This window comes from Triturus cristatus, chromosome 11 (assembly GCF_964204655.1).
Source record: "Triturus cristatus chromosome 11, aTriCri1.1, whole genome shotgun sequence".
Taxonomy (NCBI): domain Eukaryota; kingdom Metazoa; phylum Chordata; class Amphibia; order Caudata; family Salamandridae; genus Triturus; species Triturus cristatus.
The window spans coordinates 1,118,893,358-1,118,907,721 of NC_140594.1; the positions used below are offsets into that span (position 1 = coordinate 1,118,893,358).

Here is a 14,364-nt window from a genome sequence, read left to right on the forward strand (position 1 = left end):
GAAGATTTAGAAAACAGAACCCGTGCAACAACTTACACCTGTATGGCTGGTTGGTGAGCATGGAGGGCCCCAATCTTCATGAATATTTTAAGAAATTCATCCTGGAATTGTTAAACATATGCATTTCACCTCTCATCCACCTACCTAAAAATGGTGTTCCAATATCAAAAACAGTAACTCGTTTAGCGACCCGGGTGTGTCCGGGTATGTCTGGTAGGCAAGGTAACTCGATTTAATATTTCGGTGTGTTGTTCATCTAGTCCCATGTCCAGCAAGTCTTCAATTCTTTAAGTTGATCTGTGTTCAGTAAAATCTGATTCCCCCACTCGCATGACATCTACTTGAGGTTACAGCAGGAGAGCTGATTGAAATGTATTTATCTAAAATAATATCGGATAAACTCCATGTCTCCTGAAGACAAATAAGTCCGTCTTCAAGCTGGATAAAAGTGCACATTTTTGGTCAAGCATTCCCCCCTCCCCCCTCCATATTCCAGGAAGCAATACTTAAACCAGTATTAGGGATGAGATGTGATTCATGAGGTAACAGCTTATTATAATTTAAGACAGTATCAATTCTGGGATTCCACCAATTGTAAAACCTGGGGCAGATTATCCGGTGAAAAAATAGACACTGATGTCCCAGCATAACAGAATTCTGTGCTTCTGAAATGTAGATCACTTCCTTAAAGGCATGATTTGAGATTATGTTAAAGCCTCCACCAGATTTCTTTGCAGTTATTTATATGAGGACATACTCCTAGATGGAAGAAGAAGGACAACATGTATGCCCCTATAGAGGAAGTAATTATAGTTCTTCGTAACCAGATTAGCTATAAAAGCTGAAGAAAAATTTACTTTTGTACATTGTACAGGGTGCTTCCTATACATATATAGATCAATTAAATGTCACTGGTTTTTGTTAGTGCCAAAGACTTAATTTCTGTGAAGCAGCTTATTAAAATGGATCTATTCACTGCTTTATCGCTCTCCTCAAACAAAAAGTTAAAGTCTAGCATAGGGAAGGTCTTCCCCAGGTCGGCCTTAAAATCAGAATTACTTATCGGGACACTACTTTGAGATGCATCCCTCAGGGGATTAGAAGTTATTTCACTGTTTGGATGCCCTAGAGTTGATGGCCTCAAGGTGCCTGCCAAAGGGTTTCATCCTACAGAAGTGGGACACTCTGAGCACCTGGTTCCTCCTCAATTTTGGCATCTCCTGAATTATTAGAGACTGGCACATGTGTATTTAACAAAACAGTATCCATTATGACCAAAGATTTTGGCTGGGGCACTGTAACATTAATCGAGACCTAGGACGCAAGGTTCCCACTTGCTTGACCCATAACATTGTCCAGGATGTCTGTGATTTTAGGAGTTCAGAGAATTGAGTTGCCCTTGTGTCCTTTTTAGTTATGCACCAGATTTTTCTGTTCCTTTTTTGCCCAACTGAGTTTTTTAATGGTACCCTCCTGCACCGTCTGGCCACCTACCCTCGTGCAGGCCGGGTAATTCCGGCCATCGCGGACGCCGCGGGGGAGACACACACGGTCTCGGTGGCAATAGCTCAAACCTTTGCGGATTACTATTCCCAGCTATATCGGGCGCGGGCACAGGGGCTTTCCCTTGCGGGATTGATGGGGGAGGGTGGGGCGGCCCTGGCGCGGTTGGGGCAGAAGGATAGCGAGACCCTGGACCTGCCCATTACCCTCCAGGAGGTCGAAATGGCAATCTCCCATTTGGCACCTGGGAAGACCCCGGGACCGGATGGTTTTCCACAGGAGTATTACGCCCATTTCCGTGATGCCCTGGCCCCGCGGCTTCGGGACCTCTTCGCAGAGGTGGTGGAGAAGGGTTCCTTCCCGCGGGAAACAGATACCGCCACTATAGTCGTCTTGCCGAAAACTCAGCCCCCATCGCAGTCCTGCTCTGATTACCTGCCGATCTCTCTTATCAATACCGAGCTCAAAGTCTACGCTACCGTCCTTGCGCAACGACTGCGCCCGTTTCTGGCCGCGCTGGTTCACCCGGACCAATGCGGGTTTATGCCAAATCGAGGTACCAGACACTGCCTGCGGCGCCTGCATCTTGCTCTGGCCCACCGTGAGCGCCTCTCTCCTTATCTGGCCCTTCTCCTGGTGGACTTCGAGAAGGCTTTCGATTCGGTGGGGTGGGAATATCTCGGGGACACCTTAGAACTCATGGGGTTCGGCTCCCAGTTTCGTGCCATGGTTCGGGTTCTTTACGCGGATCCACGGGCTCGGGTACTGGTCAATGGGACCTTGTCCCGCGCGTTTTCCATAGGGCGGGGGACGCGGCATGGCTGCCCGCTTTCGCCCCTCCTCTTCGCCCTGGCGATGGAGCCCCTGGCTGTGCTCCTCCGGGCGGATCCTGTCCTCCGTGGCTGGGACTGGCCGGGTATGGTCCCTGATAAAATCGCGTTGTATGCGGACGACGTTCTTATTTATCTCTCAGATCCGGCTGTCTCGGGTCCTCGGGTGCGCCGAATTCTTCACCGGTTTGGGCAGGCATCTGGTCTCCGTTTGAACTCCGGGAAGTCTGTCCTGGTTCCGCTCCACCCTTCACGGGAGTGTTTTGATTGGCAGTCTGACATTCCTCTTCGACGGCTGTCCTTTAAATACCTGGGGATTTGGGTTGCCCTTCTCCCGGAACTGTGCTGGGCTCTTAACGTGGCCCCCGTGGTTAACAAGGCCAGATCAGATATGGCGAAGTGGCAATCTCTCCCATTGAATCCGTTGGGGAGGATCGCTCTTTATAAGATGATGATCCTCCCTCGCTTTTTATATATGCTCCAGAACACGCCCTGCTCCTTCCCCCGCTCCTGGTTTCGGGACCTGGATAAGACCGCGACTAAATTTCTTTGGGGCGGCGGTAGATCACGGTTGGCCTTGGACCGCTGTCGCGTTCCTTCCTATGACGGTGGCCTGAGCATGACAAATCTATGCTGGTGGTCCCCGACTGGTTTTCGGGTGGGTGGGACGATCCGGCGTATAGACTGGAGGTGCGGCTCATCGGATTCTCCTCAATTCAGAATATGCTCTATGGCGTGACGGTCCCTGGATCGCTTCCAGAGGTAGTGCGGGCCCCCTTTCTGGCGTGGCGAGCGGCTCTACGGCACACTCGGTGGTCGAGGGTGCTAACCCGGGTGACACCGCTATGGCACGGCACTTGGATGCGGGAGGTGGCGGGACTCAGTGGCATTCGTAGCTGGGACCTCCTGGGGATCTCCTGTATGGGCGACGTCTGGAGGGGAAGCCACATGTGCTCCTTTCAGGAGCTCCGGAGTCGGTTTTCTCTGCATCCCTCGCAGTTTTATTGTTATCTCCAGTTGCGCCACGCGCTCCAGTCTTACGTCCCTCTAGACTCAAAAACTCCCTGACCATAGCCCGCCTGAAGCCCAGGTGATGCTGGGGTATCTTGGGAAGGGGGGCATCTCCCACATTTACCGATCCTTGGTTAATAATATCCCGATGGACTGGAGTGAGCTGAAGCAGCGGTGGGAGGCCTGGGTGGGTCCTCTGGACGACAATGATTGGAGGGACGCCCTCATGGCGCCCAGGACAATCACCGCATTGGCTCGATTGCGGCTTGTCCAGGAGTATTACCTTCACACTGCATACCTGACCCCGGAGCGTCTGTTTCGCGCAGGCCTGTGCCCGGGAGCCTCGTGCGGGCGGTGCGGGATGGACCCGGCAGATTTCTTTCACATGGTCTGGTCTTGTCCTCGCCTGACTGGCTTCTGGAGGGAGATTGAAACTGACTTAACTGATGTCCTGGGTTGGGAGGTCCCCCATGACCCTCAATTAGCGCTTCTGGGCATAACGGATGGGCTGGATGGCTCCCGCAACGAGCACTATTTCCTCACCACTGCCCTGGTGGTGGCCAAGAGAGATATAGCGGCCGCCTGGAAGCAGGTTGACCCACCCAAGGGAGGCAAGTGGCGCAGAGGGGTGGATTGGTGCGCTGCACAGGAACGGACACTGTACGCTGCGAGGGATGCCCCAAAAAGTTCCGTAAAGTATGGGGAAATGGCTCGGGCCTAGTTTAAGGGGGGGTATGCATGGGGCGGGAACGGAGGGAGAGGGGTGGGGGAGATTGCTTGGGTTGCTGTTTTTTGACTACTATGTGCTGGGTCTGACTACTATCGAATTGCTCAATTTGCTGTATGTCATTTTTGATCTTGATGCCTATTTGAAAATAAAAATTTGTTTATCAAAAAAAAATATTCATTGGAGACTCACCTGCGCCCAGGAAGAGCTTAGAACTTTGATTATGACTTCCGCTGCTTCTCTTAGCTGTTGGAGCTCCTTATCATCGCTGGAGAAACGATGCCCAAATAACACAGCAGCCATAACATTGGTAACAGAATGGGCAACATTGGGTGTGGGATCAACCGGTTTCCCTAAAACACAAAGAGGAACCAGTGGCTGGAATGCTGTGTAAGTTAGGCCATTGCAAATCCATTTGGGAGTAAAGAAAAGGACTGATTTATTGATAGCATGACTACTATAACTGTGTCACAACAACCCTCAGTTAGATATTTCACTAATGTCACCATCACACAATATTGCTCAACTGTTTGATAAGGCCAACTTGAGGCGAGATCATCATAGCACAAGGGTTACCCTGTATGTTTTATAAGGAACATTGGTAATTGTACAACAAAAAATGCAGCTGCTGGTACCATGGCATTGTGGACAGGGAACAACAGACCCTGATGTCCAAACCAGGCTGCCCACTATCTCTGAAGCTCAAAAATAGGCTTATTTACTGATTCTGCTTGAACTAGCATAGTGCCTAGGGGCAGCACAATGAGGGAGTTGGATCTATAAAATTTAATTAACAAGTTCGAATATTTCCTGTTGTTTCATAAACTGCTTTTCTGCTTCAATTGTATGTTCTGTGATGTTACCATTTATATTGTGTGCACTGGAATAGAGTTTGTAAAATAAACATATTAAAATGTATATTCCACTTCTGGTGAACCTTGAGCATGTGATTCATTAACAGAAGAGGGTTTGGAGTTCTACAGCTGTCCCTGAACTCGCTCATAGGACTGATCATTACCAGGAAACACTTCCTACGCAATATTGCTCAGTGGGTTGTGTTGGAGTTGCAGCCCAACTGGATATCTAATTTGGATTGCCACATTGCTATGGTCTTCTTCATATTATACTTCATATTATTATTTTTGCACACAGCTATAATAATTAGAATTTAAATAATTTGTTGTGGTAACTTTCCCTTATCATTGTGCATAGAATCCTATCATATAATTCTTGTATACAATCATGAATGTTTTTTCAAATATCTTTATTATCATTCAGGGGATGTTGTGAATACCATGTTTTTAAATGCACATACTTTTTCATTTCGGTAAACAAGCATATTTAATTAAGCAGGTAGCTGTAAGAATAGTCGGCCATTATTTCTTACTTATTTTGTTATTAGTTATTATGAGAATGTTGTAAAAACTATGGCTAGTCCCTTTCAGATTTTATTATTTCCATTATTTCTATTTTTCAGACTTTTCTATTTTTATCATTTATCTTTTTAGACTTTTCTATTTCCATCAATTGTCCTTTCAGACTTCGATTTCCTTCATAGAAAGTGTTAAGATTTAGACATGCATGGGATGTGTATTCAGATTCTTCAATTAAAGTCACTAGGTTGGGTCAGACGTTTCTATTTCTTTTACAGAAAGTGTGAAGTTTCAGACATGCATAGAAGAGCTTGAATTGCCTGTTTTCTGTACCTCTTTTAACCCCTTCGCCGCGGCACGAATTCCGCCGCGGCGCTGGGGGGGTTTGGGGGCAGTGCGGCGCCGTTGTGCTCGTGACGGAACCACTCCGTCATGAGTTACGGGCGAGCTGTGCTCATGACGGAGTGGTTCCGTCACGACTCAGCCCACTGCGCTAATCGCCCTCATATGCGGGGAATTAGCGCCGCGTGGGCGGAGCGGCCGCCAACGGCCGCAGCATGACGGAACCACTCCGTCATGAGCACACGGCGCCCGTGGCTCATGACGGAGTAGTTCTGTCATGAGCACGGAACGGGGTAAGATAAATGTGATAATTGAGCTGCTGCATATGTTACCATGATTGTGTGTCTTATTTCTGAGTTAGTGTCCTCCAATCCTATGTTTTAAAAATATTAACCAGGATAAGGTGGTAGAGACAATCAGATCCTATAAAAACCCAGGTATTGGATAATAGGTTTTAGAGGACTCCACGGTGGCGATCAGCACAGGGTGGGCATGGACCAGCACTAACCTTAACTGAGGACTCCTGTAAAGCGCATGTACAGCTCCTGCACAGAGATTAGCCTTCACAGACTGGTGCCAATGCTGTTTTTGTTCTCAGACAACCACGACTGACCCTGAGATAGGAATAGCAGGCTTGATATTCCAGAAGGAACAAAAGACCCTGTTGCCCTAAACCAGGTATGTGCACCCAGGGGCGGCTCCTCCACGTGGGCGGAGGAGCGTCGCCTCACTGGTTTCTCACAGGGCGAGAAGCAGATACATAAAATGGTATTGTGAATACCATTTTATGTTTCTGCTTCTCGCACTGCCAGAAAGCAGAAGGGTTTGGTTGGGGGGGGCGGGTGGGCAGTCCTGCTCCAGGCAGGGAAGGAGTGGCTTGCCCACTGTTGTGAGTGCTGACTGTTTGGTCGGCCCCAGGGCCGACCAAACCAGTCATAGGCACACTCCTGTTGTCTCCATGTAGGCTGCATGAACCCTGCATGGAAAAAATGGCCTCCCCATAGACGCCAGTGCGGTCGGCGTCCCAGCCAATCACAATGCTGCCAATGAAGCTTTGTGATTGGCTTAGGGGAGGCTGCCTGCTTCCTGTAAGGAGCAGAGAGAGGATACGCGATGCGGGACCAGAGGTAAGTTGTGATTTTTTTTGTGTAAAAATTAATAACCCCCAACCCGCGCGACCCCCTCCCAGCGCGACCCTCTGCATGCCCACCCGCGACTCATGCCGGCCGCAACTATGTGCACCACCTCTGAAATGCGAGAATGGGCTTATTATTTGCTGATGCTGTTAGAACTAGCAATAAGGCTAGAGATAGCACATTGAGGAATTTAGGTCTATAAAATTTGATAACCAGGCTAGAAAATGTCCTGTTGTTTTTAGTGTTCATCAATTGTTTTGCTGCTTTAAATTGGTATTCAGTGATGTTACTATTTGCATTATGTGCAGCAGTATAGGATTTTTAAATGAACATTTTAAAAGGCACAATAATCCTTGACTTTTTGTTTCATTAATGAAAGAGGATTTGGAGCTATTTGCCTTGAACTCATCTCTATGGGACTGATTGTTACCTGGAAACACTTCCAATGCAATATTGTTCAGTATGTTCTGCCTGGGTCTCAGTTCAACTGGATTTCTAATTCAGTTTTGCACATTGACTAACTCCTTGTGCCAGGGATTTGGAAATCCGGCCGATGTACCTTTATCGGGGATACATCAGTCAGGCATATCATATATGGGTTGGGGCTAACAACCAGTTCTTAGGTGACAAGATTATAAAGGATAATCACCTCTTTGCATAAAGCTCAACAAAACTTGAAAGTTTTCATTAGTAGCATTTTTTGGGAACAACAGGATTGAGCTTGCTTACCTGGCATCTTCACCGAGACATTCTTTAAACCTACTTTCTGTTCTTTATGGGCAGCACCTTCTTCCTCAAACAATGATGGAGTAAAGTACCAGCAGAAGAGACTCTCAGTTCAAGTTGCTTCCTTTAGGCCTCTCCTCATCTCATCGGTGCCCAACAAGCACCCCAAAACCTGTTGTAGTGCTGCTGATATTGAGAAAAATAGGAATAAATATTTAATTGGATGATATCATCATTTCCCAGGCTGGGTGATTTTTACAAGATCAGGTCCAAATGGCTATAGCAGTTCTCTAGCAGTTCGGGGTTTGTGATAAAAAAGAAAAGGTCTGTTTTGGGCCTATCTCAATCAAACCAGTTACTGAGTTTTATGATTGACAAGGTGGACGTAGCTCTGTTTCCTTCAAATGTGAAGATCAAGAAAACCAAGTAAGAGATCTGAGCATTGTTGAGTTGGACACGTTTTTCTTGTGGTCGGTTGCCAGTGCCCTATTGATCCATTTTCCCATCACTTTTGTCTTATAGGGCTCTCCAACGATTGAAGACTCAATTTGAGAAAGGTCTCCCTTACTCAGTATTAGTTTACCTTTCTCCAGATTCAAAAGCAGAGTGTGGAGTGTGGGCGGTTTGAAATTGGAGTTAAGTTGTCTCTCAACAAATGTCAGTGATTTATAAAGAACTTAAAACTTGCTCTTTTGCAGTAAAACACCTAGGGCACGAAATAGCAAATTGTTGTGTATGAAAAATACCTCTTGTGGATGGACAATGTCTCCACCTTTCGGTACATAAACAGGCTTGGAGGTTCTCACTCCAAGTGACTTGCACACTTAGCAAAGGGTATTTGGCACTGTCAGAGTTTAAGTGGAGTATCTTTGGGTGTAATCCAATTCAACATGGTAGCTGATCCAGAGCCCAAGAACTCCTGATCTCTAAGATACAGTTCTTGGGCTTTGGGTCCAGACACTTTTAAGTGAGTCCTATCAATGTATTATCATTTACAATTGGACCTCTTTGCCTCACAGTATAACTGCAAACCTTTGAGGTCCTTAAGTGGAGATCTAATCTGGAGGCAGAGAAATTGGAAGTTTTCCTTCAGCCATGGACAAGCCGCCTTGGTTATGAAACCTCAGAAATACTGACATGACTACCCTGGTGCACAGGATCTTATCAAATCAACTAAACATTACCCATGACTCAAATATCAGATGTGCTGGCTCCTCATAAAGTAACTATACTTAATATCTCTAACGGTAGACATTGATTTTCTAAAACGTTATACAAAGAGAAAAACTAGGGCAAAGTCACCACTCCCTTCCAAAACTTGAGTTTGTGTGAGCCAGTTATACAACACACAAAGTCATGGCCAAAACAGACGCATTTGATGACTTATCAGATAAACCCTCAACAAGCTAGTCTTCTTTCTATGATATCTCAATTACAAGATACATTTAAGACCATATCAGATGTATATCCCTCCTCTCACTTCTCTGATACATTCCCTCAGAAACATCAGTAACTCAGTCACTCCTTCAGCTCCTCTCTAAGGCACAGCATAGCTCCTGATAATCTGAAGACTGTGCAAGTCACCCCTCTACTAAAAACAAGGAACCGACCTGGAATTTTTGACCAATAACTTCCCTTTCTAGCAAAGGTCCTAGAGGTTTACATCGCTAACTAGCTATCCCTCAACATCAAGGAAAACAAATATGGATGACCTGCAATTAGGTTTCATAACTGGATACAGTAAAGAATCAACCATCGTAGATGTCAACGTTCTCATACTAGACAACGGAGACTCTGTCCTTCTCATCCTCCACAACTTGTCAGAAGTATTTGACACAGTCAGCCATAGACCCCTCTTAAATATCCATACACTAAAGTTGGGGATAAAAATCACTGTGCTTAATTGGCTAAACTCCTATGTAACAAATCATTCACTGCAACAAAACTGGCAAAACATCCCGTCAAGCACCTCTCCTTTTACCAAAGAAGTCCCTAAAGGGTTGAAACTTTCACTAGTCGTCTTAAGCCTGTACATGGAGCCACTTTTTTTCTTCTGAGAACCATCTTTCTTTCAATCACTTCTCCTTTTACCAAAGGAGTCCCTCAGGGGTTGAAACTTTCACTGATTCTCTTCAGGCTGTACATGGAGACATTCCTTTCTTTCTGAGAATCTAAAACCTATAAAACCACTTCAATTAAGCACTGTCCGATGCCACTCCAAATAATTTCTAAACCAACATTTATCCACAATGCTAACTCATTGACCTTCAACTTAGAAAAATCTTTAACCTTCATGTCCACATTAGCGTCCTTGCAAAAAATACTCAGTACTAAAACAGCCTCCCAAGGTGAATGAAGTCTTTCATTTTACCTAAAGACTTCAAAATGTTGGTCCAAACTGTAGTCCTCTCCGGACTGGACTATGACATCTCCCTTCTAGCTGATATCTTACAATTTCACCTTACCCCTTAAAAACTAGCCCTTAAACCCACGGCCCTCCTATTCACCATTACAAGAAGGTCTGACCACATCTCCCAACTCCTGTTGCAAGCAACTCAACTTTGAGGCGAGATGCATATTTTAACAGGTGTGTACAGTGCACAAATCTATTCATACAGACTAACCCCAGGATCTTTAAGATACACTGACAATTTCTGCAGGCTCTAGCTCACTTTAAAGTGTTACAGAAGCTTTCAAGAAGAAGATAAAATGTCAGCAGTCCTTCTCTAGAAGCAGCCATAGAGTCTGAAAATCCTTCCCCCCCTCCATCAGAATCAACCCCTCTTCATTGGCTTGAAGGAATATTTCAAAACTTCACTCTTTCCTGACAGTGTCACTCTGTGACTCTGTGCATTATTTTGTGTATAGTGAACAATACTGCGTACATATCTATCATTCAGTGTATTTTCTTGCATATTCTTTAAAAAATCTGATTGTATTTCAACTTGTATATACCCAATTTATTTAGGTTGTTAAGTGTATAGCACTCTAATACCCTTGATGATCTGGTGTGTGCTACATAAAACTACAAATAAATATGCTTCCTTCATTTTCAATGATTCTAAGGACACTGGTTTGTGTTAGAAGAAATGGTATATTATTCCCTCACACAAGGCTATTTTGGCTTACTCAGATGCAGTACTCTCAACGTTTTGAACTCTCACTTGATTTTTGCACTTTGCTGCCACTTTTATCTCATCTTATCCTGAATCTGCTAGGAGTTACCGGTGATGTGTTGGTCTAGGTTCATGGCCGGTTGATGGCTTGGAAGATGTTAGGAGTTCTTGATATGCCCTGGGCTTTTTACTTGAGTCACTGTCAGGCATTAAGGATTCTTTACTATGTCAACTCAGGATTATTACAAATTTGCCTCTTCAATCTGAGTTGGCAGTTGTGTGGTGCAACATAATTATCCAATGTCAGTCAATCAAAAATACAAAAGTAAAACATAATTATGCACAGCTCTATGAGAGCGATTAGTGTAAAAGACTTGTTTCTAAATCCTGTAAATCGCTGCTAAGATGTAGCACCAGTTGGTAACAGAACTTGTTAACCCCTGTTGCTACGCCATAAAGATCCAATTGCCAGTCCATCCAAAAGTTACATTTTTGTTATGCATGACTCTGGCAGAGAAACATTAATTCTACTGCTAGCACCAATGGGTAACATAATTAATTAAGCTCTGTCATAAAGCAATTCCGGGCTGCCTGGGCTAGGCTCTCTGAGAGCCTGTTGAAGCAGCTTTAGAAAGCCGAAAGCACTGCTTCTGGATGGGAGGAAAGGGAAAGCACAGAAAGTGGTGGATGTGGGTGGCAGTAGGGCATGTTTTCATTTACATTTGGTACAGGGAGGAGAAGACATGTTATGTATGGCTCCTACATTACTTCTGAAAGCAGGGGCAGATAATTTTGGGGGGAATACTTAACATAAAATTACAGGTGAGTAAAAAGAGAAATACAGGGATATTTTTCGCCACGGCCTTCCAAGTGACATGATAGAAAACTCAAGCTTTGCTCTCGTTTATTCGTTGTCACTCTGAACCCCTTGCTAGAAAACACCCTGTAATTCACAGTTACACGTCTAAAATTCTAAATATTCCCTCTTTTTCTACTGGTTTGGGTTACAGGATTATTAACTAGTATAAATCTGTAATTTCTGTTGACATTTCAGTCAAGGGTGAACTGGTTGATAAACATTTGCAGGTACAAATAGCTTTTTGCTGGACACAGGCATTCAGTCATTTAGACTGGTAAGAAAGTACTGAACTATCTTATGCAGTGGTGGCATAATGAGCACCTTTCTTTGAAATAATTATTTATCATGTTGACAATGCTACTGTGCTACATTTCATTCCTGATGGTCTCAAGCATTGAAGTATTTTATGTTAACAAGAAATATTTATCTGTTTTCTCTCTCTCTCACTCTCTCTCTCCCTCATACGAGAGAGTTTCTTTTAAAATTCATTATATAATACACATTATATTTGTATAGCCTCATGGGTATTAACAAGGTTCCTCAGAATAAAACTAAAATTAACAATCAAATAGAATCCAAAATTTGATTTGCTTACAGCACACACTTTAGGGTAATAATGAATTTTCCTTATCTCAGATATGTGTTCAATCAAATATCATTAGGCTATTTTTAGTTAAAGAAAATTTAGATGAACCAGGGAATTTAAAGAAATTTCAGCAAAGAGAGGAAACAAAACAAATGTTCTTTGATACTATATTACAAATTGAAATGGACTTTCAACCGTCTTAGGATCTGTGAAAATCTTGTTTGTGTTAGCAATTCTAGAATTTCCAATCTCCAAGGGTCAGAATTGGTACCACAAGAACACAGCCATATTTCTCAGACTCCATGATAAACGCTTGCTATGGGTCAGCCTTTTAAACTATTGCAAATAGCCCACTAGCAGATGGGCAAGAGAAGGAGTACAGCACTTCTGGGGAAAATGGGAAGAGACTGAATATTTTGGGGTGGGCTGAAACATTCTTCATACTTCTGGGTCAGACACAATCAGAAAGATGTAACCACCACTCACAGAACCACACCTTGCCTGGCAACAGAGTTTGCTGAGTTACGTATTATAATTGTTAAGTTTACAGTGATTATATTGCCTGCAATTTTTGGGTTTGTTCCTCTTCAATTTCTTCAGCTGCTTACAGCAACAGAGGTTTCACACAGGATTTCTCTCCCTCTCACAAATTCTGAGCCTTGATGGTGTCATTTAAAAGTTCTTGATTCAACAGTGACCTTTCAAAGTAATATTTCACCTGGTGTCTCTACTGTCTGAGGTGGGCCTTCATGTTCAGTTTACAGACTGTATCTGGGCTATCTAGGGACTAGCTGCAGCCTCTCTGCCTCCATATTCTGGAAAGCCATTCTACTGATGCACACTCACAAGGCATTTTTATCTGATTCATACAAGTATATTTCGATCAGTTATACCTTGTTTTATAGGATTACTGGGGTTACCAGTACGTCCATTGTAGATAGAGGGTCCTTACTGCATGCCTTCAGTCTGTGCTCCAACGTTAAGAGGTGAAAGATGCTTAAGGAGTGTTTCTTCTCTCTCTGTGGCCCTTCCCCTGTTTCCCCTGCACAGCATCTTCTGATGCTGGACTTAATAACAGATATTATTTAACTGAAGAGGGTAGAAGTGTGGTTAATGTTGGAGTCCCTTACCTTCAGCTCATTAAATCCTAACAGGTTGCAAGGTGTTTTCAGGGCAGTATATTACTCTTGAACCTGGTTTCTCTATCCCACCTTTGCTTTATCAAGATTGGCCTTAACTAGTGCTTAGATACCAGTTAAGTGCAACCAGATGACAGTGGTTGGTATTTAATACTTTTTAACACTATTTTGAACTTTAACTATAAAAAAAATTCATATCTCTTGTTTCCCTTATTGGATTTTTGTCATTTTGGTGTACTGTTAATTATTAAAACGTACTCAAACTGATTTGTGATTAGGTCTCGCGAGCCAAAGGCTCGAAGAGACATTTTATATGTGGGATTTTCAAAGTGCTACCCAGTCTTTTGGCTGGCCTAAACCTTGAGTGCACGATCACATGCACGTGCACAGCTGCTCCCACTCCCCCTCCCTTCTCTATAGCTTTGGCTCCTTTGTTTTTCATTACACCCTCCCTTCTCTCCCCGCTGTTTTCACACTACCCCCTCCCTTCTAATCAGTTTCCTTTCTGCTTGCTTGATCATGTTTCCGATCACTTTAACTACAGCGCTCGCGCCCCTGCTTTCACTTTTGCCGTGTCTGCGATCACTTTATTTTTCTTTCCCTCTTAGCCCTCAGCCCCAGGTACTTATGCACACTGTTCTTTGCAACAAGTCAGTGCTTGACAAGTTTCTTCTCAGCAAAGGTCTGCTTTATATCTTTATGCCTGTGGTGTCAAGAATTTCAGCTTAGCATTCCCCAAAGCACCCCATGACCCCCTCCCTCCTCTCTCATCGTGCTCCCTCCTTCCACTCAGTATTGAGCATGTGCCCCAGTACCTTCAGAGGAAACCAGGATTCTTCAATCTTTTTAGCACAAAGTCCGCTAATCTCATTTTACCCCCCTGCCCCCCCACACCCACCCACCGTGTTGGTCCGTCACCTATTGCTTTCGGAGAGAGTTATATGGCTGCAATAAAGCACAGGAATGCATCAATAGCAGTGTCAGCATGCATGAATCATTGTAATGTAAACTTAGTA

General features: G+C 44.3%; 1 protein-coding gene across 1 annotated transcript in view; it reads right to left on the reverse strand.

Moving 5' to 3' along the window:
• The window catches only part of LOC146786145 (cytochrome P450 2J6-like), a 97,903-nt gene that overhangs the window by 32,127 nt on the left and 51,412 nt on the right, over positions 1-14,364 (reverse strand). The window contains exon 4 of the mRNA XM_085635649.1: positions 4,264-4,424. Coding sequence (XP_085491775.1) covers positions 4,264-4,424 — 161 coding nt within the window. The remainder of the gene's footprint in view (positions 1-4,263; positions 4,425-14,364) is intronic.